A 23,654-nucleotide genomic window follows, 5' to 3' on the forward strand; every position below is an offset into this window, starting at 1 on the left:
CAGCCTTGCTTCCTGTTTCACTCCTCGTCACTGCTGCGCTTGCTATCTTCACCACGTCACCCAAGATCTTCTTTGCGATCTTCAGCCTTATTTTTGCCCACGTGAGCTTTGTTTCCGACCCACCGTCAGCGTCTTCCCGAAACACTACTGTTCTTCCGGATCATCTGTCCATGTTCGCGAAGCGACTTTTACCGGCAATGTTCGTGGCCGTTGTCATATACTCCACTACCGTGAAGAGGTCATTACTTGGGATGACTGCTCATTTTGAGAAAGCACTTTTCTGGCTTTCCAGTTTCTGGATTGGCGCACTTTCAAATTATACTTTTGATTGGATACCGATATCTCGACTTACCTCGCACGATCTGGAACAACAACCCGGGGCAAAGCTAGCCTTGGCAATCATCGTTCTGGTGCTGGTGGTCATCATTGTAGGGCAAGTATATTTCTTCTGGCTCGAAGGCCGCCTGCTCCGCTACCTCGGCTTGTATGGACTTTTCATTCTTGGAATCATTGTCTGCTTGACTATCCCAGGCGTAAATCTAAGGATCCACCACTACATCCTCGCGATATTGTTGCTGCCGGGCACGAGTTTGCAAACACGACCGTCTTTACTGTACCAAGGCATTCTGTTGGGTCTTTTCGTCAATGGAATAGCGCGCTGGGACTTTGACTCTGTCTTGCAGACTTCTGCTGCACTTCGCGCTGATGCGAAGTTCAACTCCGTGGTTCCCAAGATAGCGGACGCCACCGTCAATTTTGGTACCGAGGCGCTGGTCGCGACATTTCGGTATGAAGCACACCCGGTCGGAATTGACGGCATAAGTGTCTTAGTAAATGATGTTGAGCGGGACCGCGCGTTCTACGATGATGGGCTAGGTGGAGCTTCTTTTGAGTGGCGCAGGCCACTTGATAGTGGAATCAACGAGTACTTCCGGTGGGCTTATGTAAGAGATGGGAGAACTTTGGATTATACCAGGCCAGGTAAATTATCTGGCAACGGCACGTGGATTCTTGGAGAGCCGGTGGAGAAGATATGAGTGCAGCTGGCTGCACGGTTGCAATTATAAGGATACATCGCGTCTAGGCTCATGTGCCTGGGGTGTGGTGGAGGCCCACGAGGTTCGTTGATTGGAGAATATAAGCTTTTACGATCACAAGAACATGTCAGGGTCTGGTCGTTGTTATCGCTCACATCCGAAGACCTGTCATTTGCTGTAGGCGACACCGGACCATGGTATCAGTTCTAAATACCCCACACTCTTCGTCACGAAGCCCGCATCACTATTAGCTTCAACCGCAAGACAGATACGGTCTGAGGCTTCTCCGTAGCCCATATCTCTTCATCCCACCCTTTTCTCTTCCGGCTCATACTCACTCATTCATTCCTTCCAACCCTAACCACTATTCAAGATGGTAAGTCACAATTGTCCAGTTCTGTAGCCATGCCGCATATCTTCCGTTCAAATCAGAGTTTCAACACTCCTGGACAAGCCGCAATACAGGATCTGTATCCAAGCAGCGATTTCGGGGCTACATGCGCGATTCCATGAGCTATACTGACCATGCCACAGCACTATACACTCATCGCTTCGACGGCTGCACTTTCTGCACTGGTTCCGCGCCAGATGCGAAACTGCCCCGCTATACCTACATGCCCTCGCTGGAACGGTTGCGTATCTACGTCCACCAACGGTGCTGTATTCCAGCTCACCTGTGCGACCGACTACAACGGCCCCATCATCGACTCCGCCCAGGTACGTGAGAATCCCGAAGAAGACTAGAATACTATTCACACCTTTGAAGGCCGATGTATTCGTCGACTGCGCAGATGCTTGCTCTCGACACAAGGATTGCGTCGCATTCAACATGAAGGGAAGTTTCTGCTACCTTCTGGGCAACCCCAAGGGTACTGCCCGGCCAGCGTAAGTTTGTCTCTAACACGTCCATCTATTGCCAACAACTTTCCAACTCATCCTGCAGAACCAACGTGTCCACCGGCAATCAGCTCAAGGGCCCGACCATCGCAGAGCCCGCGCCTGGCTCCTCGACATGCACCGACGTCATCGACTGCCCTACCGATGACAAGTGCAGGTACACCACTGCGAACCAGAAGCCGTTCATTGCACAGTGCAACTGGGACTACTATGGTGGCGACATTGCCTACAAGTCAACCGAGTCCATGACCAAGTGTGTGGACGTGTGTTCTGTTACAACAGGATGTGTTGCCGTTACTTGGTTTGACCAGAACTGCTACCTCAAGAACAACAACACCAACATGATCTACAACAACAATGTTGATAGTAAGCATTTGTGCAATCGCGAGTTTGATCTCCGAGTTAACGCATGTTTAGGTGTTCATCTTGAAAACTAGACTTCTCATCTTTGAGACAAGCTGGATGCCGTCAACGTTGCACATCATCACTGGATCCGTCACCACCATGCCGTGTTGTTGGAGTGGGCATGTATGGGGTTTTCCAGCCCAGGATGTTGCATAAATGCCGCATATCGGCCCGTAGGCTGTTGCTCCAGTCGAGCATTCAATATCACGAATAACCCCCCGTTTGAGTTCCACCTTGCGAAAGTAGTTTCGATGATTGCGTCATTCTTTTGTACTGTGTCCACGAGCTAGTTTCACACATCTTCCTCTAGTGGCGCGCCTCGCTTACGGTACCTATGCTTGACCGGCAACACAGCCCGAACTTGGCATGGTAGGCTGTGTTTGACACCAACCAACAAAACCCAGCTATTTTGCCCTTGGGTCGATCTTCGAGATAGTCGAGGAATTGCGGAGTGATCATCAGGCTGAGACGTCAAGTGCACAGATACGGGACCTGCGTTGAAGGTACGCGCCACGATAAGGCGACCTGTGTGTTGATCAACTTTCTCTTTTGCGCCTTGCTAAGTAGAGGTACTTATAGTGAGAACACATCCACTCAATCTCGCGTCTCATTTTATTAGTATTGATATATTGCACTCCCGAGATTCTTCCACAGCTTCATCTACGCGTTACTAAAGTACCTCCAAACATGGGCATCCTGGCATCTTTCACTCGTCCTCAAAGTCCACTTTGGCAAGGACCTCAACGCTTCCATCACCATCTCTTTCTCGTAAAGGCATTTATTCTTTTTGTCTTTATCATCATCATCATTTCCCACAATGCTTCCTTCAAGTACGGATTTAACGATCGCGACAACGACCCCCGCTGGCAAAGCTATGCGTAAGTCACAGCACATAGTCTATCAAGATTCCAAAAGTCGGACCGATCGAATAAAGCGCGGACTGACTCTGTATCTAGGAATGATTGGTTCTTCCGCACAGGGTTCGCAATGATCCCAGATACCATTTACACCATCTTCAGCCTCGTGGCTATACCATCTTCAGCCTCCGCACCAAATTTGTTCCATCCCATCCTTACTCTCACAGTATCTTTGGTCATGGTGTGTCTTTATGGGGCCATCTGCTTTCTACACACGCTCATCATCTACAACGATGAGAGTAACACTTATAACAAGTCGTATTGGGATAGCCTTGGATATGCTGAGGTGGGATTCCAGGGGTTACTGGGCCTTTTACATGCGGGAATGGCCCTGCTGAGTTGCATTGCTGTACATCAGTGGAGGAGGTCGAAGAAGGGTGCGATGGCTGATGATACAGCGGACGTGGAGTTGACGCCTTCGACCAAGGATGGTAGGGCCAGTGATTTGAGTTAGATGGCCAGGTAGAAGAAGAAGGGACATTGTTTGATGTGCTTGCTGTTAGCGGGTTTCGCGGGTTGATCGCGCCGGCACCATCAAAGGGAACGAAAATGAGTAATAATGAGGGGAACTTAGACTACATGTATTTACCTAGAGCAATAATGTATAATGCGTCCTAGTTTCTGCAATGTCAAGGAGAGTCCAAAGTGGGAGTGGATGACGCCTTATCTCCATGATCGCCGTTGATAGCACCCCACTAACGCTACGGTGACTCAACCAACCACGACTCACATAAAAGACACGACGACTGCCAGATCGTCAATGTAGCCGTTCAGCTGTTCGAAGTTCCGATGGCGCTTCAAAGCCTCGTTGTTGGCGCGATATCGGCTCATCCCATAACAGCCTTGTTCTTCACGCCTTTCCTGCTTGTATTGATCCGTTCAGTATATCGCATCTACTTCCATCCTCTATCCCACATCCCTGGACCCGTATTACCTAAGCTAACCAGCATTTTCCTTCACTACCACGCCTACATCGGAGACGAAGCAAGCACGATTCACAAACTCCACGGACAATACGGCCCGTATGTCCGAGTCTCACCGAACGAAGTCGATATAAGCGACGCGGATGCTGTACCTGCAATCTACGTATCGAAAGGAGGCTTTCCGAAAGCGGCGTGCTATGCAAATTTCGATATTGATGGCCACAAGACTATTTTCTCCACTATCGACACGGACTACAGGAGCCCAAGAGCGAAAGCTGTGGTCCCGCTGTTCTCAACAAAAGCATTAAGGGAAAATGAGAGAGCAATTTGGGGATGCGTCGATCGTATGGTGGAGCGATTGAGGGACGAAGCCATGACAAAGCGGCCTGTCAACGTGCTCAACTTGACGCGAAGCCTGGCTGTGGACGCAGTTTCTACGCACCTGTTCCGGGAGAATTACGATGGGGTCAGCGAACGCGGTCCAGTGCTCAGCGTGAGCGCGTTCGTGGACGCATTTGTCGCTGTCGGCCGCTTCTTCTACCTCCCAAATTTCGCTTTCACGTGGTTGGAATGGGCCGTTGCCAAATGGTTGCCCGATCCAGAGACTGAAGATAGCATGATGCTTGTTGACAAGTTCATCGGCACACTGGTAGCAAATACCTCCGAGAAGTCAACAACATACCCCGGGCGTCTACTCGCTGCGGGACTCAGCGACTCCGAAGTCAAGGCACAGTGCAAAGACCTCATCTTCGCTGGGACAGATTCTACGGGGATGAACTTGGCAACGATCATGCGCAATTTGGCGTTGTACCCAGACATGTACGAAAGACTAAAGGATGAGGTTAACAACAACATTGCCCTTGGTCCAGATGCGCAGGACGTTCAAGCGCTACCCTATCTCAACGCTATTGTCAAAGAAGGCCTCCGAATTAGCATGGCAAATCCTACGCGCTTACCTCATACGGTCCCTGCAGGAGGTTGGACTTTCAAAAACACCTACTTCCCAGCTGGTGCCATTGTCGGTTGCTCAGCATATGAGCTGCACTTCAACCCGGACATCTTTCCCTCACCAAGGAGCTTCCGGCCTGAAAGATGGCTGAATCCAACAGAAGCTATGTCGAAGTACTGGTTCGCATTTGGCGCAGGAAGCAGAGCGTGCATCGCTAGAAATTTGGCAACCATGGAGTTACAATTCGCGACGGAGAGGCTGGGTAGAAGCGGAGTTCTTGATGGTGCACGTGTAGTACAGAGTGACGTCGAGATCTACGAGTGGTTCAATTCGAAAGTCAAGGGCGAGAGAATTGACTTGGTCTGGGGTTGAGTGAAATGGCTCTGCAATCCCCTTGACTAGATGAAGTTTCGACTTAGGAAAAGGGTATGCGTTACAGAAAGTGAGAACAAAGAATGTACAACTGTATCGTATGTCCGATTTATATGCGTCCTGGGGGCTTTCATGACAGGCATTCTGCCAGGTCTTATGTCACCCAGTGCCGATTGTAAGTGTATCGGTCAATTGCATGCACGCTTCCAATGCAGGACAGTGTCACTGAAGCAATCATGAGTCGAGTGAGCGGCCTCTTTGAGAACGACTGACCATCGCGGACTCTATCGGCAAGTTGCAAAGCAAGTAGTCAGAACATGCGATCGGTGAGTATACATCAACAAGGAAGCAAGTATCTCAGAAATTAAGGGGATGTAATGTATTCAGAAGAAGCTACAAACTACTAACGCGGAGCAACAAAGGGGAAGAGAAACAACAGGAGAAAGAACATGGCAGAAGCCAGCGCAAGCTCACACTAGCGTGAAACGGAGCGACGCGACCAACGAAGCGTGCAAAAAGACAGCAGAGCCAAAAGCGACAATCCAGCTACCTCATCGGTTCGTGGCATCGCAGGATGGCTCGCTTCAGTCGGCACGAAGAGAAATGCCCGGCGGAATCGGTTCAAGGACGGCACTTCTCGCCTTTCTCGAAGCACAACTCGACAACCTCGCGTGCGCCGTTGTGGAAGCACTTCTTCTTGATGCCGCAGGTGAACTGCCAGTCGCACATCTGGGAGGAGTTAGTCGACGAACTGTACCAATGAAGATGATGCAACATTGCAGGGGGTGGGTGGGCAAGGCAGTGACTTACGTTGCAAGACTCATCACCGGACTCGCACAGATAGCAATCCTCATCGGCAAAGGAGAAGTCTGGCCGGGTTCCGTTGGAGATCGCCGGCTGCAAATGGGTGGTCGTTGTGTTGGAAGTAGGGGCGTCATCGCCGGCGAGCACTAGAAGCATCGCGGCGGAGCCAAGGAAATCGCCGGAAGCCATGGACGTGTCGTATGCTTTGGACGCCTCGGCGTCCTCTAGGAGGCTTATGCAGATCTCCGCTTCGCTGAGAGGGTCTTTGCACAGGAAGTGCTCACAGCCTTGGTCTTCGTCGCAAGCGAAATCGCACCCCTGTTTGTAGCGGAAGTCAGTCAGAAGTCTATGAGCACACGATGGACTGGTGCTTCAACTTACATCGCACTCCGGGTTGCCGTCGCAAGAGTCGCACATTGGCTTGGCGATGATGCTATCGCGGGGAGACATAGGCGCAGGGGTTTGGTTGGCACGAACTGACCTGGCTACGGTGTGGGTCGCGGTCGTGATCACAGTGACGGGAATCTCGAGCACGTGTGGTGAGCGCGAAGCAGTAACAGTTGGTGGCTGGAGCATGATGGTGGACGCTGGATCCTGGTAGTGATAGGTGACAGTGGAAGTTGTGCCTGGTTGCTGGTAGACGACAGTAGAAGCTGGGTTCTGTACAGTAACGATGGATGTGGTGCCTGGTTGCTGGTAGATTACAGTGGAAGCCGGCTTCTCCACAGTGACGGTGTTAATCTGAATCTGAGGGGCTGCCACGACGACAGTGGTAGTCTGAACCCGAGGAGCTGTCATGACGACAGTGGTGGTTTGAACCCGAGGAGCTGTCACGACGACAGTGGTGATCTGGGGACGCTGAGCAACGACAGTCACAGTGCTTGTCTGTGGACGTTGAGAAATAACTGTCACGGTGCTGGTCTGTGGACGCTGAGTAACAACTGTCACAGTGCTGGTTACTATAGGTATCGAAGTAGTAGTCGTAGTGCATGGGGAGCTCTGAGGAGCTACGACGACAGTAGTGGTACTGGTAACAGGGGCGGGCACGGTGACGGTGACGACTGGCGAGGACGTGGGGTTAACGACAGTTGAGATGACCACTGTCTCAGTGGTAGTTGTGGTCTCGCTCGGTCCGGAAGCAGAGACGTTGAAGCCCGGGGGCTGCCATTTGGAACGGACGCTCATGCACACCGTCATGTGAGTGGCCAAGTTGTTGCAAAGGTACTTGTCGCACTCCGCGCAGTCGGCGTGGCATTCCTGAGGAAAGATAAGTTAACAAGCTGAGTACAGGCAAGAAACCTGAGACGAATCAACGTACTGGGCAAGTTTGGTCATTGCAAGGGAAGCATTCCGACTGCTTGAAGGCAGTGCGACGAGTAGGTGACTGGTTGTCGCCATCGTTGGAGGCTAGCTCATCGCGAGGGGCCAGACCAGTGTGCGTCGGGGGTAGGGCTGTACGAGCAAGCGTGACGGTAGTGGTGATGTCGGAAATCGACGTCTCAGAAGTAGGCATGGCGGTCACAGTGACGACAGAAGTGCTGATGGTGGTCTCGAGGATGGTGGCTGTCACTGTGTGATTGCGGATGACGTCGGCAAGCTCGGGTTGGATGTCGAAGCAGCCACGGGATTTCAAAAATGCGTCGTAACATTGGTAATGGTCACAGTCCCGACAATCGAAACTGTAAGACGTGCAATACTACCAGACAGAATGTCAGCAAAGATCGTCCTATTCCGAAAGAAGAGGACATAAGGAAGACTTACGTCGCAAGGGTCCTCAGTTGAGCACTGCTTGCACGAGGCTTCCGACAGAGCAATGGTACGAGGAGACACTGAGTTGGTGTTGCCAACAGCCACGTCGTCTCCCTGGTAGTAGGAGCAGTAGTTGTTCTTGTCGCAGCCAATGTGCCAGTTTCCGTCCACGACGGGAGTGTGTTGGGCTGGGACAGCATCGACAGGGTCCTCAATGGAACTTGGCTTGACTGCCAGGCCGGCAGGCGTAGCGGCACCGAAGGCGATGAAGCCAGCGATGACACTGGTGGTGAGACGCATGGCGTAGGTCGTGGTTGGAGTAACCAAGCTCTGCCTGCGGAATGCGTTGATGGGGTGGGCTCAGGTATGGATGATGGATGGATGAGCTGGGTAGAAGAGTTGCTGGTAGAGTTGCTGGGCTGAGTTGCGATGTGAGAGAGAAATGGAGGATGGAGACCCGAGGAAGGGATTATATACTCTAGAATGGGCATGCACGTAGCTTGTAGGCGGGCAGCAGCAGTGAGGTGCTGCTGCTCCATGATGTGTTGATGTTTACTGTTGTTGTAAGTGGAGGAAGGAGGAACATGTTGAACCTGACGACGGTCCTGCTCCAAAGACAGCAAGGCCTACTCTGAAACGTGATAGTCAGGGAAGTCTCGAGTCTCCTCGTTGGAGAACCGGCAAGTGCCTTGAGCTTGCAGCCTCCTCTACATGCCTCGATTAGCCAGTTACCCAAACATCGTCCGCGGGATGGGCGTGCTGCAGCAATAGGTGGACCAGTAAACACAAGTGCTAAAGGAGAAATGCTATTTTTCGAGTGCGGCTGCATCTTTTACAGCCTATGTCCTGTCCATGTAGGGTAGTAGGGCTCGGCGGAAGTGCTCTTTCGTGATGAGCGTGGTGTCAGCAACTCGGAAGGAGCGTACGGGCAGCCCGGGAACTGCATATAGCATGTCACAAGGGATGCATCGATGCACTACAGGCGTATGAGTGTGTCCATGTATTAGACTCACGGTTCGAAGCCTTGCACAGAATTCTCGTGCGTGATGTTCCATATGCATACGTAGGGCTGCTCCTGTGCTGGGAAGGATCTCAATGAGATACACGACGTGCACCCTGGTGGCTGGGGACTTGCGCTGCCATGTAAAGGTTTCGGCAATGCTGAGATCTCGTGGCACGCGATGGAAAGGATGACGTTCATTGAGTCTAATGGAGTGGAAGCTGGCCGGGAGTCGCGAGATGGCTGCAGCCAATCAGGCAAGGGGCTGACGTAGCGCGTCAAGCTCCGTGGGGAAGGCGCGACGGTGGGTCAACTGCGACTCCATAGCTACCAGCGACTGCGAAACGACGCATCCAGACCTGAGCGCCCTGTTGGTCATGATGGACCTCTCGACGCTTGGGCGTGCCCCTCAGTGGCTCTCGTCCGCTCCTTCACTTCTGGTCCTGCTCCGCGTTCCAGCGTTTCTGGCTACACAAACGCCTGCAAGCCCCGCGCAGCCCACTGCAGGCAACTGCGGCACCAACTTTACTTGAACCCTGATCTCGCCCGTATTCTCTCTCTAGCTTGCTGCCAATCCCGCTCGCAAGCCTCTCTACCTTACATCTCCCTGCGCAGCTCATTCTACAAAACTCACGCGCGACCAACTGCCCGCCATGACCAACGACAAGGCTGCACCCGCCTTCATGGACCTCCCGCTCGAGGTGCGACACTCCATTTTCGAGCATGTGGCCGCGCGCGACGTCAAGCCTAAGAAGCTGCTCCGCTACTGGTTCGAGAAGAAAGAGGTCAAGGAACTCGTTGCCCAAGACGCCATTGACAACCCCAACGGTCCCACCCCGCGCGTCGTATACGCCAACGACTACGATGATCACGATGACGAGAGTGCTGTAAGCGACCACAACAGTGAGGAGGATGATCAAGAAGAGAACGAAGATGCCGCGGAGGACAGCGAAAACGAGGACGAGGACGAAGACGAAGATGGAAATGAGGACGAAGGAGCAGATCAGGAAGATGTCAATGATGAGGATGAAGCTGAAGATGAGTCTGAGTCTGACTTGGACGGCGAAGATGAGGACGATGAGGTAGAAGGAGCTGTCGCCGGCGCGCACGATACCCAGTCGGCAACTGCTAGCGTCCACGTTCCAGCCCAAGCTACGGCTCAAGTTGACCCCGACCACCACTCCGAAGACGGGATGGCAGCGGAAGAACCTGGACAAGGACATGCCGGTGAGGGTGACAGCGAGGATGAGGGCGACAACGGCGAAGAGTCCGAGGGTGCCCACCTACACAATGAGGACGAGGCCGAAGGCGATAGCGATGGCGACGAAGATTTGGCTGATGACGGCGGTAACGCTGCTGCTACAGTTGTTGCAGCTCAGCCTCCTCCTCCAGCACCCGTATTCCGACCTCACAACAAGTGGCGCCACATACCGAACTTCGTGCGCATCACTCACTGTCCTCCGCCGGTCCAGCTCCTGTTGGCCTCCCGCCAGCTGAACAACGAGGCAAAGAACTGGTTCTACGATGTAGCCGTCCTACGTATCGACGCGACTGGTAGCTTCGCTCACACGTCTTTCTTCGAGGAGGCAAGTCATTTCCTTGGATGAATCAACGTGTGACATGTACTGACTTCGTGAACCAATGTTTAGGCCTTCAGCCAGATCACCGATGCTGCCTTTTCTCCTATGGAGAATATCCGAAAGGTTGATATCACTTTCGTTTGGGATTCGGCCTGGATCCGCGCCGACACTACCGACTCCATCGAGGCCATCTTCCCTGCCCTTCTTCGCCAGCGCTCCAATTTCGTATTCGAGATCTTGTTGAAGGCGCCAGACTTGCGAGAGGTCGTCATTCATTGGTAAGTCAGCCCAAGGTACGATTTACTTTCGGTCAATCACTAACGTTGCGCTCCTAAGGCACGACTCCATTCAAGACGACGAGAGCGCTAACCTCATGCTCGACAATCTTGCACCCTTCCATACGTTGGGCGCTACCGTCAACATCATCGAGCACTACATCGCGGCGGACGCCAAGCCCAAAAAGCGTAGTATCGCTGGCAAGCGTCGCGTCGAGTTCCAAAACATACTTGACATGGGTCTTGATCGGCTCTTCTAAGATGCGATGCTTGGCACCGTCGTACGGCGAAAACTCGGTTATAATCTCGTATTTCTGAAGAAGGCAGCCATATGTGGATGTGATCGAGGATAGCTTTCCTTTTTCATGAACTTTCGCCCCAACAAGCCGGGACTTTACGTCCTAGTGCCTTAGCCTGCACATGCCATCGACTCTTGCGGTTACCGTGTATCGATCCATGGTTCCGAATGCGCAGTGTTAGTGGGCTGCAGGGTTCAAGTATCCGAAAGTAGGCCTTCGGAAATTCCAAGATACCTCGTTACACTCTTTCACAATCTCTCTTATCTTTTGTGCTCTACGAATGAAGTGTTTGCTAACATCGCCACCACCAGCTCAAATTTGAAAAACTGCGTGGAACACACGTTCTAGATTGTACCTCTCTACGTCCTTCTTTTCACAATCGTTATCCGCGGTTCTCGGACAGGCGCATATGATCGCCGTTAGGTTACGGCTCACGAATGCGGGGAAAGAACACCTGATGTGCTATTCACCACCACCATGGCTGATAGCGCAAACACAAGGCTATTCTGAGTGGACGGCATGGGAGATCGTTCAGTTGTTGTGAGAGCTAATAGCTCGTAGCGTTCCCTAAGCCTTGGGGTCGCCATCTAGATGCGCGGAAAGGGTCCGCTAGTATCACCGGCGCCAAGCCGAAAATAGCAGAAGATGGGGTAGTGCGGTACTCAAGTTCACAAAAAACCTATGGCATCCGATAAATGGTCTGTGATGGGCTGTAAGTGGCCGAACTTTATTTGCGAGGGGCAAAGAAATACTGAACATTTACTTAAACGGATTGCTGGACTCCCAAATCTGACTCTTGACAGTTGTCTTGTCATCTGGTATCCGAACATCTTCTCAGAGTGCCCAGATCATAACAAGATTTCATGATGGGTATATACAACAAGCTTGCAGACGACATTAATGATGTAGATGTCATCATCGCTGGAGGTATGTCTATCATATTCACCCTCATCGAATCCCCCACTGACATCTTTGTGTAGGCGGTACAGCGGGTTGTATCATAGCCGGTCGACTTGCTGAAGATGACCCCTCCCTCTCTATTCTTGTAATCGAAGGGGGCGCGAACAACAAAGATGTCGCCAGCGTTGTCAACCCCGTTTTCTACCTGCAGAACCTACTGCCTGCCACCAAGACCGCTCTCTTCTACAAAGGAAACAAGTCGAAGCAGCTAGCCGATCGTGAACCCATTGTACCTTGCGGTGGTACCTTGGGCGGAGGCAGTTCAATCAATTTCATGATGTACACACGAGCACAAAGATCGGACTTCGATAGCTGGAACACACCTGGCTGGTCAGCTAAGGAGATGTGGCCACACCTAAAGAAGCTAGAGACCTACCATGGACCCGGAGCGAAAGAGCACCACGGCCACAGCGGACCAATCCATGTCTCAGACGGAGGTTATCGCGCAAAGGCTGCTGAAGACGACTTCATAAGCGCAGCTGAGAAGGTCGGCTACCCTGAGATCGAAGACTTGCAGAACCTGGACGACAACAACGGTATTGCGCGATGGCAACGCTACGTGTCACCAGAGGGCAAACGCCAAGATACCGCACACACATACCTCCACCCGAAGCTTGAGGATGAGCGGTATTCCAACCTTCATGTTCTCGTCGAATCGAAGGTGGTGCGCGTACTGTTCGACGAGAACAAGCGTGCCACTGGTGTCGAATATACACCAAACCCGGAGTTTCAAGCTGAAATTGGTCTGAGCATGCATCCTGTGAAGGCTGTGAAGGCTCGCAAGTTGGTCGTCGTCACATCTGGTGCTTGCGGTACACCACCCATCCTCGAACGTTCGGGCCTGGGCTCCAAGGAGGTCCTTGAACGTGCTGGTGTACCTCTCGTAGAAGAGTTACCTGGTGTAGGAAAGGACTACCAAGACCACCACCTGCTTCTCTACCCCTACAAGACTGCCCTAGCGCCCGATCAAACCATCGATGGCATCCTCAGCGGACGTGCCGACGTTGCCGAGATGATGAAGAACAAAGACCCCATGCTAGGCTGGAACGGCATCGACATATCCTCCAAGCTACGTCCTACTGAAGAAGAAGTCACTTCTCTCGGACCAGAGTTTCAAGAAGCGTGGAACCGCGACTTCAAGGATGCGCCAAACCGTCCGTTGATGCTGTGTGGTCTGGTGTCGTGCTTCTTGGGCGACCCAGCAAGCATACCTGCGGGCCAGTACGTCACAGCAGGCAATTACACCGCGTATCCCTACTCGCGCGGACACATGCACATCACCGGCCCGAAGCACGATGACCCACTAGACTTCGATGTGGGCTTCTTCAACGACAAAGACGACATTGATCTCAAGAAGCAAATCTGGGCGTACAAGAAGCAACGCGAGATCTTGCGACGTACGCAGTTCTACCGTGGCGAATTGGCTGCGGGCCATCCAAAGTTCGCTGCCGATTCCGCGGTCGCCCTACAAGAGAATGTCGAAGGGCCTTTGGAAAACGTCAAGGACTTGGTCTACAGCAAGGAAGATGATGCTGCCATCGAGCAGTGGCTACGAGAGAACGTCAACACAACGTGGCACTCACTTGGCACGTGCAAGATGGCATCAAGGGAGGAGGATGGTGTTGTTGATTCCTCCTTGAACGTGCACGGCGTTAAGGGGTTGAAGATTGCGGATCTCAGTATCCCTCCGGAGAATGTGGGTGGTAACACGAATAACACGGCACTTGTCATTGGTGAGAAGGCGGCGGATATCATCATTAATGAACTACGGGGTAGTGCGGGTACCCCTTAGGGTGGTGTGGACTGTAGCATGTAAATTAGCGTTGATTAACTTATAAGTTTCTTGCATCCGATGAAGTTCAATCCAGTATGGTCGATGATTTGAGTGTGAGAAGGAGGCTCGTACTGAACCGCCTCGTGCTTTCCCATTGGGCTACCTATCCTTTGCCCTTCCTACAACCTATATCTAAACCGCCTATTCTCGCGATCTGTCAAGTCAAGGAACTCCTCGTTCTCAAGATGCGTCCCGTCGTCCTCTCGATCCCTCTTCTTATTCTCCCACATGTAGTAGGCTCTCAATACCAGCGCCATGGCTGCTGCGAATGCGCAAGTCACTACAATGGTGACCTTGGCTGGTATGAAGTCAGGCCCATCGCCTTGGCGGAATGTCAACGGTCCGATAATATTTCCCAAGCAGAAAGACATGAGCAAAATAGCGTTCATGGTTACTTTTTTCGTGTGACCGGCAATGTTCGCAGACACCCAGGAGTAGAGGAGCGGTAAGCTGGAGCCAATGCAGTTGGTAAGGTAGTTCCCAATAAGCTTCCCTACTCTGGACTCACCGGGAAGGAAAGCCATGAGGCAGCCTCCCAGCGCGCCAGGTATAAGCAAGGAGACAACATTTAGTGCGCGTTGGTTGAAACGACCGGCGAGGTATGTAGCGATGAGAATGGAGATGACGCTGACGGCACCCGAAGGTAGTTGTAGCAAAGCTGTAGTTTTGGAGCTGAAGCCGAATGACTTGATGAGTGTGGCCTGGTAGGAAGACACTGCACCGTTGGGTACATTGGATGATATGGTGATGATCGATAACATCCATGTCTGCGGGTCTTTGAAACAGTCGAGCACTTGGTGAAACTTAAAATGCGTGTTCTCGATGCCGGTTTGGTTCTCACGTAGGCGTTCGATGGCCCATACCTTCTCTGCTGGGGTTAGGCGAGAGGACATGGGGTTGTCGGGAAGAAGCAACACCACTACCTAAGTCAGCACCTTTTCGAAAACCCGTTGTAGTGATTCACATACCAGTCATACCGACTGAGACAGTAACCAAGCCCACGACCAAGAACATGATCTGCCAGCTAGTAAACGTGGCACTGTCGTAGTGCTGAAACCCGAAACTGATCAGACTTCCAATGATCGTTCCTGTTCCTGCAGGGGTAGAGGTACGAAGTCAGTATATGTCTCAGATGAATTTCGTACAGCCAGGACTTACCAACTCCGAGATACCAGATACCGGTTCGCAGCGGTTGTTCTTTCTTCTTATACCACATCGAAGTTATCAGGATCAAACTGGGCGCGACGGCCGACTCGAAGCAACCCAATAGGACGCGTGTAGCTACTAGAGCGCCGTAGTTCTTACACACACATGTGAGTGCCGTGACGAGACCCCAGAGTATCACGGCTGCACCGAGGTACTTTGCAGTAGGCAGACGCTGCATGCCGTAGCCATGAGGGAACTCGAGCGCGAGGTAAGATACGTAAAAGAAGAGAGCGAGGTTGGAGAATTGTGCCGTGTTGATGTTCGCGTCCTCGTAGAGACCCATCACCGCCGCGTAGTTCACTAGTATGAACTGTCAGTATGTTCGGTTGCAGAGTAGTGATGCAGCAATGCAAAGAGCTGACATACCCAGTGTTTTGTCCAGATACTGCAAACAGTAACAACACCACATGAGTGGCATGATCATCCAGTCAATCTTTCGAACCAGTCTTCGCTCATCTTCTGGCGTGAGAGCACCGACATTGTGTGCATTTTTAAGAAACTTGAGTGCTTCATCGCCGTTGTTGGATGGCTCCTCGATGGTACCAATCTCGACGTCCGAATGCGGTCGCGAAGGAGAAGTGTCGCCCGATTTCGACTCGTGGGCTATCTCTTTCTCCGGGATACTCATCTTGCCGATATAGAGACGAGGACAGGTAAAGCAGTTATTGTTCTCGATTAGTTTCCATGTAGCATGTGGTGCGACATGGTATATGTAACGAACCCAGTACCCTACCATCCCAACATCTGCATTGCCGTGTCGCCCCTCACATGCATGCCGACCTCATACCCGGCATACAGCATTACCTATCAAGGAGCATCTATCGAAGATCGCTTCTGCGTCCTCAATGGCAGCCAAACATCGTTTCTTCCGACCAGCATCCCTTATCATGAACCCTGTAGCGACAAGCCGATGAACGCGCGATAGGTCCCAGATCTCTAGCCTGCATCGTAGGCGACACAGTGAGATCTTTCTTCCGAGGAATAGCCAAGAGTGCAGCGTGTGATAGCAGATTGCTAATGTGTAGACGTGATGATGTCAGTGGAGATAGTATCGCGGCTGATAACGCTCCCCGTTCGCTTGCGGGGCGCTAGGTGACGTTAGGAAGGTGGTGTGTTGGTCCCTGATGAGGGGTACAACGGTAGCCAACGTCGTGAGCGCCTATGGACTTTGTATGTTTAGCAACTGCAAAAGGTAAGAGCGATATCTCGGAAATAAGCCCTGCAGAACGGAAGTGTACGCTAGAATGCACTTATCTTCACCACTTCCTCTGTCACGAACGCTCTACATTTCTGTAGACCCTGGACCCCGGGAGAAAGATCGATGCAGTATCCATTCTCGCGTATATGCCAGGCGTTCCGCCGGAAGAGCTGGGGATAAATGTATCATGTCTTGCACAAAGAATGTGTACGTCAAATATCGAAAATTGTAATGTCACTTGAAGGATATCTCACTACCGATAGAACAGCCATCACGGGGACTGATCAAAAGAGTTGCAAGTAAGATGGCGTCCACGAGGGACGCTGTACAATATCAATTCTGGGTATCAATCTTTCTGACGGTCTGTGGCCACATCCGAACGCCAACAGCAAATAATTAAACAAGCACACTATCCAGTACGCCTTCGATCCAGGCTTCCCAATTTCCCCTCTTCAGCCCCGCAACCCCTTTCGCCGCAGAGCCCTCGTTCTTCCCAACCTCTTTCTGCAGTCCTTCTTTCGCACCATCGCCCTGCGCCTCCCACCACTCTGCTTCGGCCCTATCTTTGGCCCTCTTGACCACCCTCTCTTCGTCCTCTACGCGGTATAGATCACATTTGTTGCACTCGCCGCATGGCTGTCCGGGCCGTTCGCGGAAGTGTCCACAGAAGTGTTGATAGCCCTCATTCGCAAGACCCTGTCGGCAGATGTAGCACATGCTGTACCCACAAAGACAAACGAGCTTATTGCAGCCCTCGGATTTTACAAAGCCTAGGTTGCATTGAGGACAGGTACGCTTGACTGCGTCTGTGGTAGCACGTTCGAGTGTGAGACGAAGGGACGTGAGTTGGGAAGAGAAACATGTGTGGGGGTCATGCCAGGGAAGGGAGCACGAGAGGCAGGATGCGCGACCGCAGCTTGGGGAGAGACACTGGAACCGAAGGCCGCGACGCTTTAGGTGGACACGCCTGAGGGCGGATCGAAAGGGTGCGATGACGGGCAGGCGAAATGTGATGGTGATGAAGGTGTAGATAAAAATAAATGCGAAAAGTAAGGCTCGCGTGGCTTGGAAGCACAGTAACTCGAACAAAGGCACCGATGCCAGCGAAGCCAGTATGAGTGGGCGGGATTTGAAACGTAGGCTGGCGAAGAGGTTGGTATCTGGAAGCGCGAGGTCATCCAACTCCGCATACGAGCAGAAGGGACACTGTACGAGTGGTAGCTGAGATCTGGTCAGTGCATCGCTAGCGAAGCGCTCGTTGAGTTTGTTCAGGTTGTCCTTTCCATCTTGCTCTTCCAGAAGAGCGCGCTTCACAAACGAGAAGGGTATGCAGCCACGACACTCTTCGGAGCCACCGGTCATAGGCGCTATGCATTTCAGGGTACACAGGTCCGTGTTGATGTTACGCGCCCAGCCCTGGTCGTAGAGGGCAGCGTTGATAGCATGCCGTATGCAACGGAAGCAGATGTAGTGGCCATCGATATCGCAGGTCGACATCTGCTGAAGCGTGTTGGGTATGAAGCAGCATTCGCAGTCGTACATTTCGCCTTCACGCTCGGCCTCCTCTTCGTTCCATTGCATGGCCAAGTCATAGTCCTGTCGCAATTGCGCGTTCCGGTGTTTCTCATGTTCCGGTACAATGAGTGCGTTGTACAGCTCCTGGTTCAGCTCGTCGCTTCGAGTCTTTACGAGAAGTGGCATAGACGGACGGTTCAGGCGTTCGTCGGCGGGAGTCCATATGACCAGGGGGTGATCACTGGCCGTCGGCGCCTTCCGGCGCATCAGGAAGTTGGTGATGCTGGACCTCCAGCTTCTAGTTGACAGATCCAATAGCGTCGGTCGTGCATGCGTATAGCTGTAGTTGTATTCAGCCAGCACAGCCTTGATGGTCGAGTGGCTCAGGCCTTTGAATTCCTGATACAGCGCTTCTTTGGCAGCCTCCTTATACCGTCGTGACCGGAACTTCTCTTCCAGCGCAAGGGGTATGCCTCGAGTATCCCTCGGTGCGTCTTCTTTGCGGTATTTGTACTTCTGCGCCGTCTCCCGCTGCTCTTCCTGCTCAGCAGGCTTCCTGTACCGGCCCCGCACGTACTTGTCGCCATGCTTCAAGAGCGTCTCGGTGACGACTTGCAGCCTGCTCTCTTCGCTAAAAGTAGACAGCATCTCTCGGAAAACCTCGGGTTGCAGGTCGGGGAAGATATCCGTAAGCGCTTGCAGGGCGGCATTGAGGTCGCGCAGGTCGGGCTCGTCGAGACCATGACTGTCGATCGAGGGCGGAGGCTGGGCCGCGGGCTGCGTAGCTGCGGAAGCGCGTCGCAGCTTGGGTGGGCGTACCAGGGAGGCGAAGACGGTCGACATTGCAGATAGTGCGCCTAACGCTGCGGCGGAGGAGGTTTGCCAAGCATGCGGAGGCGACAGGCCAAGAGACGTGTGCAGAAGTTAACTAGACATTAAAAGTAGTAGGGGGAAGTAAGAAGCGTAGAAGTGAAGCACCAAGCCCGGAGATGGTCGTGTGCATCGTAGGAATTAAGTTGAAGGATGCTTCCGACTCCGAGAGGAATGACGCGTAACCGATCCAGACCCTGCCAATCATTATCGCCTGCGCACGTGAGACCTGCACCTCCACAAACACCCCCCCCCAGATTGTTCGACACCAGCTTCATCGCCTCCAGTAACATCTCTGCCATATGTAAAGGGTCGACTGGTCGGATGATAGGCATATCGGACACGCTTCATCCTGCGTATTATCGATGATGCTTTCTCCAATGCATAGGCATCCAAGGCTGCGCACTTCTCTTCACCTTCACTCAGCCAATCCAGCAGACTCTGACGGCGCACAGACTTGGCAGTCTCAAACTTAGGCTGTACAAGCATATCCTGATGCGCGCAACAGCTACCCCGCTACACGGGTTCTGCCTTACGGTTGCTACTCGACGCATGCTACTTCTGTCACGCTGGCATATGAACTCTTAACAAGCCAACAACTCCACTAAACATGTCGCAATCCGTGGCTCAGCCTCCCGCTACGGGACCAGGTGCTCTTGACGGCGGTGGAATCCCAGTAGCCACTGGGGAGCAGAAGTCAGGTCAAAAGGTCGCTCCGATCAAGAAACGCCAACGTGGTAGAAGGCGGTAAGTATTGCGCTGACACTGGTCTGTACGAGTGTACAGACAACTAACAGAAGCGCAGCCAGCACAAGAATCAGGATTCAGCAACAGTGGAATTCGAGAGTTCAGTAGCATCGAATGCGCTACAAGCCCATGAGGCATTTGATGACGGCGATCCCCCTACAACGGCCGGGACTGCAGTAACCAAAGAAGACGATGCTATACGGCCGAAAGCACGAAATGCGCGTCCTGCAAAACTGTGAGTAGGCCCATCTTGCCCCAATTTCCACTCAAGTCTGACTCCACACATAGAGAGCGTGCTAGGCGAAATGGAGCGAAAGCATCTCCGCCCGTAACAACTTCTTTGGCGTCAGCAGAAGTTGCAACAGTGAAGGTACCCGTTAAAGGGAAGCTTTCGATATTAGCTCAAGGAGACGCAGTCCCATCAAAGGGATTGAGGCCTCAATCTGCGAAAGCAGGACAACCCCGGGCACAGCTTCTACACCAGGCGCCTTCTTGGAAAACGTCATGGATGTTCCGGGAGACCACCGGGTTGCCCGTACGCACGATAGAAGCAGCAACACTGGAGCCAGACACCACTAAGGTCTCGTCTGCGCGTGGCTTCGAGACTTTGTGTAGCTACAACTGGCAGTATGATGGATCCATCCATGTTCCTGGTGCACCCCCGAGATGGAATCCTCCACCACTGCCGACCACTCTTGCTCAGGACTCCGGGAGACACTTCGTCGATCAGAACGCATCTCGCGTACCCAAGTATCCTTTCGAGCCAGCCTTTGCTGCCCTTGCTGTGATGGGACCCGACGTCGTGCTAGATCAAGTCGACATCATCGCCAACCGCAACAGTCTTCGCAAGCTACTCGATTTTTCGGCTGGGAGGAAACTGGACATTTTCTGCATGGGCTTACACATGGTCGGCAATACGCTCGTTATTAGCCGTAAAGAACGGAACGCTCAACAAATGATCCATGGTGCACCGAACGCGGGCTACGGACATAACTTCGAGAAGACCTTCACGATGCCTGATCATGGAATGGGGAACTCTAGCAGTCATCACAGGGTCATTCGGTACCATATCGGCCCTTTGAACTGCGTTGTCCGTTTTGAAGTCGATGCGTATTACGATGACCCGGGTGTCGTCCTGGACTCGAAGTCTAAACAGCCTAGGGATGAGCCCGTTAGCACCGTGAGCGCTGCTATGGCACAACTTAATATTGCAGGCCTGCCACCAACTCAAACTAAACCTCGAAAGACTCCCGCCGATAAGCCTACCGTAGTCGTTGAAAAGGGAACATTCATCGACCCGTCCAAGCTCGCGGAGATCAAAGCCAAGAAGGCCGCACGTCTTACAGAAGCACTACCGCAGCTTTGGTTCGGCCGTACGCCCTACTTTATGAACGGCAACCATGACAAGGGTACGGTGCACTCGGTGAGTATCAGTCATGCTGAAAAGGAGTACCCCCGATGGGAGGAAGCCAATCAAGACAGGCTGCGCAAGATGGTGAGTTTGCTGGCAGAAATAAAGGAGGTCGTCGCAGGTACGAAGGAGCGCGCAGCCGTGCTAGTCTACGATGAGAAAGGCGGGCCATTGAAGGTATATGCAATGAAGAAGAACGGCGGTGTTCTGCCAGCGGACCTCATCTCAAGACACTGGAGTACTGCATAGCGAATTACAAGTCAATGGGACCATATAATGAGCTACAGAATGATACCAAACACCACGATACACAGAACCGACAATTACCATCAGCCAGCTGTTGGGCTCACGCTTTCACCGTCTTCAGCCCACCTCCAAGTAACAGCCGCTCTTCCAACATCCTTATGAGCACAAAATTTGAACACGTCGTCCAGGACATCCAGGTCCATCGGCCTACAGGCCGCACACCGATCTCTAACCCAAAGTTCGACTTCTTTCCTGTCAAATCCAACCTCCCCATTCCCTGCACACGAAGCAATAATCTTTCTTCCACACAACGCATTCTCCTTTTGCTCTAGGCTCCCTCCTCTGCCCCAGTCATACAGTTGCCAACCAATAGCCGCTATGGCCTCACCATGCATTATCATCCCATTCTGGCACGTTGGCGGCTTTTTGTATGCATCGTCTCCGTTGTAGAATGAGATCTCGCCTATCTGCGATGTCTTTGGTACCACGATATTGGGAACGGTGGAATCGTCTACGAAGCTCGATGTGTAACCACATGGGATTGGTACCGAGAGACCAAGACTATGACCTGTTAGGCGTGCAGAAACAGGACCCCAGGTGGATATAGTCGGTGGGTCTGGGAAGGAGGTTATGATTGGGGTGCTCCAAGCTGCTTTGAAAGGGTAAGAGATTGTTGGAATGTCAGCTGGGCAAGAATTCGGCTGAGATTGAGGCATCGTGTTGGATGACAGCGGGGTTTGCGTTGCGCTCATGATTGTTGTGGTGCCAAGGATGCCAGTCCCTGTACTTGGGGACAGCGTTAGAGGGGCGTTACTAATTGGTATGTTTGAAGGAGTTGCGAAGCCCGTGTTCGAATCTACGTTCGTGACAGCATTGGCCTGGAGCAAGATGGACGACGATTCGGATCCAGTCATGCCAATGTCAGTCGGCGACTCAGCAGTCGAATCTACTATTGGCGGTCTGCTGGTTGCTGGCAACAAACTACTTCCGCCTCCACCGCCTTGACTAGGCATTTCTTCGTCATCGCCGTCGCATTGTTCAATACTCCCTTCCATGCTGTTTTTGACGTTGCAAAGCAAGTTCACACTTTGAACATACTTCTCGCCTTCCTTGGCCAAGGCACACATTGCCGTAGTCTTGTCCAGTATCCTATGGAAATAGTCCTTGTAGTCGCATTTTGCCCCTTCGCTTATTGCTGGGAAATCCTGCTCGAAGCTATCGCATATGGTCGTATTAAGCGTTTCGCCCATCTTGAGATCCTCAGATGTCGGGGGTGCTTCTGTTTTGAGGGAGTAGCACAATTGCATGAATAGTAGTCGCAGCTCCCAAGAGGCTTTCCAGTACGTTTTCAGTACCTCTAAACCTGGCGGAGAAGGTGGTTGGGCGGGCACTTCACGGCGTTCAAGGATCCTCGAAGGTACTGCGGGATTCGGTTTGCCCATGAAATTCCAATGCTGGACTTCTCGACGCACCGCGGCATTGCTGCTGGTCATACTCAGAACCTTCACACTGTAGCTGTTATCCGCGGCATAATTCTTCGTTGTCGCAGTCGGTATGATCGTCAGAGAAGGAAGCAAATGCCGATTTTGCTCGACATCCCCAGTGAACAGTGGCAAAAAGCGCCGGAAATATCGTAGACTTTCCCCTAGATTCGGTGCTGCTAGTCGTCCCGCTTGCGCAACGGAAGATGTCGAAATGACTCCAGTCTCTTCACCTGCAGATAGAGTAGCTGAGGTTTCGGTAGGTAAAGGTGTCGTATCTGGACTAGCCGTTGAGTCGGCGGCAACAGAAGAGACTTCCATGCTGGGTATATCGGTATCATACGAGGAAGCTGTAGAATCGGGCAGACCACCAGTATGAAAGATGGTATTTGTTATGCACTTCGGACCGGTCTCTGCAGGTTCGGGCTCTGGCGGCTGCGGCGAAGCTGAATCGCTGCCAGCACTGGAAGCTACCATTCTAGATGTTCGAATAGTACTCGTGATCGTCGTTGTCAACGTGGTAGTAATTGTTATAGTAACATCTTCACAGTCCTCTAGGTCCTCTCTTCGACCAAGGTACCCACCTTGGTCTAAGTCCAGAAGCGAATCGTAGCGGAGAGAACCATCAGCACGTTGGTCTAGATAGCCGCTCCTCCCAACAAGATCTTCTAGTACAGCTGTACTTTGCATGAAGTTAGAAGATTGGGAGGACGGGCTGCTGAGGGAACTCGATGATTGTACTGAGCTGGACTCGAGAGTGGACGTTGGCGTAAGCGTAGACGTAGTCGTAGACGTAGGCGTAGGCGTAGGCGTAGGCGTAGGCGTTGAGGATGGGATCTCGCTCGTTTCGATGGAAGACGAAACAACCACGACACTCGTCGGAACGGGTTCTGACGGTATAGCGGCATTTGTGACTCTCTCAGAGGCTGGTGACTCCGTCAGAAGCGGCGTTGACGAAGCACTGAACGTCTCGCTTTCC

At 52.4% G+C, this 23,654-nt stretch overlaps 8 protein-coding genes across 8 annotated transcripts; 5 read left to right on the plus strand and 3 right to left on the minus strand.

Moving 5' to 3' along the window:
* Nucleotides 1-1,410: 1,410 nt before the first annotated feature.
* Nucleotides 1,411-2,371, plus strand: J4E78_002167 (uncharacterized protein; the record flags this gene model as incomplete). The annotated part of the gene is made up of 4 exons (XM_049362815.1): nucleotides 1,411-1,413; nucleotides 1,572-1,754; nucleotides 1,804-1,922; nucleotides 1,981-2,371. 4 exons carry the CDS (start codon nucleotides 1,411-1,413, stop codon nucleotides 2,369-2,371), a joined length of 696 nt encoding a protein of 231 aa, XP_049225407.1.
* Nucleotides 2,372-4,525: 2,154 nt separating this feature from the next.
* J4E78_002168 (uncharacterized protein) lies at nucleotides 4,526-5,500 on the plus strand (the record flags this gene model as incomplete). The annotated part of the gene is made up of 1 exon (XM_049362816.1): nucleotides 4,526-5,500. One exon carries the CDS (start codon nucleotides 4,526-4,528, stop codon nucleotides 5,498-5,500), a length of 975 nt encoding a protein of 324 aa, XP_049225408.1.
* Nucleotides 5,501-6,121: 621 nt separating this feature from the next.
* On the minus strand, nucleotides 6,122-8,353 carry J4E78_002169 (uncharacterized protein; the record flags this gene model as incomplete). The annotated part of the gene is made up of 6 exons (XM_049362817.1): nucleotides 6,122-6,229; nucleotides 6,311-6,622; nucleotides 6,686-7,189; nucleotides 7,265-7,561; nucleotides 7,623-8,000; nucleotides 8,066-8,353. The coding sequence occupies 6 exons, from the start codon at nucleotides 8,351-8,353 to the stop codon at nucleotides 6,122-6,124; spliced, it is 1,887 nt and encodes a 628-aa protein (XP_049225409.1).
* A 1,353-nt stretch (nucleotides 8,354-9,706) lies between these two features.
* On the plus strand, nucleotides 9,707-11,168 carry J4E78_002170 (uncharacterized protein; the record flags this gene model as incomplete). The annotated part of the gene is made up of 3 exons (XM_049362818.1): nucleotides 9,707-10,579; nucleotides 10,703-10,911; nucleotides 10,970-11,168. 3 exons carry the CDS (start codon nucleotides 9,707-9,709, stop codon nucleotides 11,166-11,168), a joined length of 1,281 nt encoding a protein of 426 aa, XP_049225410.1.
* A 905-nt stretch (nucleotides 11,169-12,073) lies between these two features.
* J4E78_002171 (uncharacterized protein) lies at nucleotides 12,074-13,959 on the plus strand (the record flags this gene model as incomplete). The annotated part of the gene is made up of 2 exons (XM_049362819.1): nucleotides 12,074-12,134; nucleotides 12,188-13,959. 2 exons carry the CDS (start codon nucleotides 12,074-12,076, stop codon nucleotides 13,957-13,959), a joined length of 1,833 nt encoding a protein of 610 aa, XP_049225411.1.
* Nucleotides 13,960-14,120: 161 nt separating this feature from the next.
* On the minus strand, nucleotides 14,121-15,835 carry J4E78_002172 (uncharacterized protein; the record flags this gene model as incomplete). Its single annotated transcript, XM_049362820.1, has 4 exons — nucleotides 14,121-14,920; nucleotides 14,970-15,095; nucleotides 15,160-15,507; nucleotides 15,574-15,835. 4 exons carry the CDS (start codon nucleotides 15,833-15,835, stop codon nucleotides 14,121-14,123), a joined length of 1,536 nt encoding a protein of 511 aa, XP_049225412.1.
* Nucleotides 15,836-16,801: 966 nt separating this feature from the next.
* J4E78_002173 (uncharacterized protein) lies at nucleotides 16,802-18,763 on the minus strand (the record flags this gene model as incomplete). Its single annotated transcript, XM_049362821.1, has 1 exon — nucleotides 16,802-18,763. The coding sequence occupies one exon, from the start codon at nucleotides 18,761-18,763 to the stop codon at nucleotides 16,802-16,804; it is 1,962 nt and encodes a 653-aa protein (XP_049225413.1).
* A 637-nt stretch (nucleotides 18,764-19,400) lies between these two features.
* On the plus strand, nucleotides 19,401-21,197 carry J4E78_002174 (uncharacterized protein; the record flags this gene model as incomplete). The annotated part of the gene is made up of 3 exons (XM_049362822.1): nucleotides 19,401-19,537; nucleotides 19,596-19,772; nucleotides 20,153-21,197. The coding sequence occupies 3 exons, from the start codon at nucleotides 19,401-19,403 to the stop codon at nucleotides 21,195-21,197; spliced, it is 1,359 nt and encodes a 452-aa protein (XP_049225414.1).
* Between the last annotated feature and the right edge of the window lie 2,457 nt (nucleotides 21,198-23,654).

This window comes from Alternaria triticimaculans (genome assembly GCF_023758025.1).
Source record: "Alternaria triticimaculans strain BMP 0046 chromosome Unknown scaffold_2, whole genome shotgun sequence".
Lineage (NCBI taxonomy): Eukaryota > Fungi > Ascomycota > Dothideomycetes > Pleosporales > Pleosporaceae > Alternaria > Alternaria triticimaculans.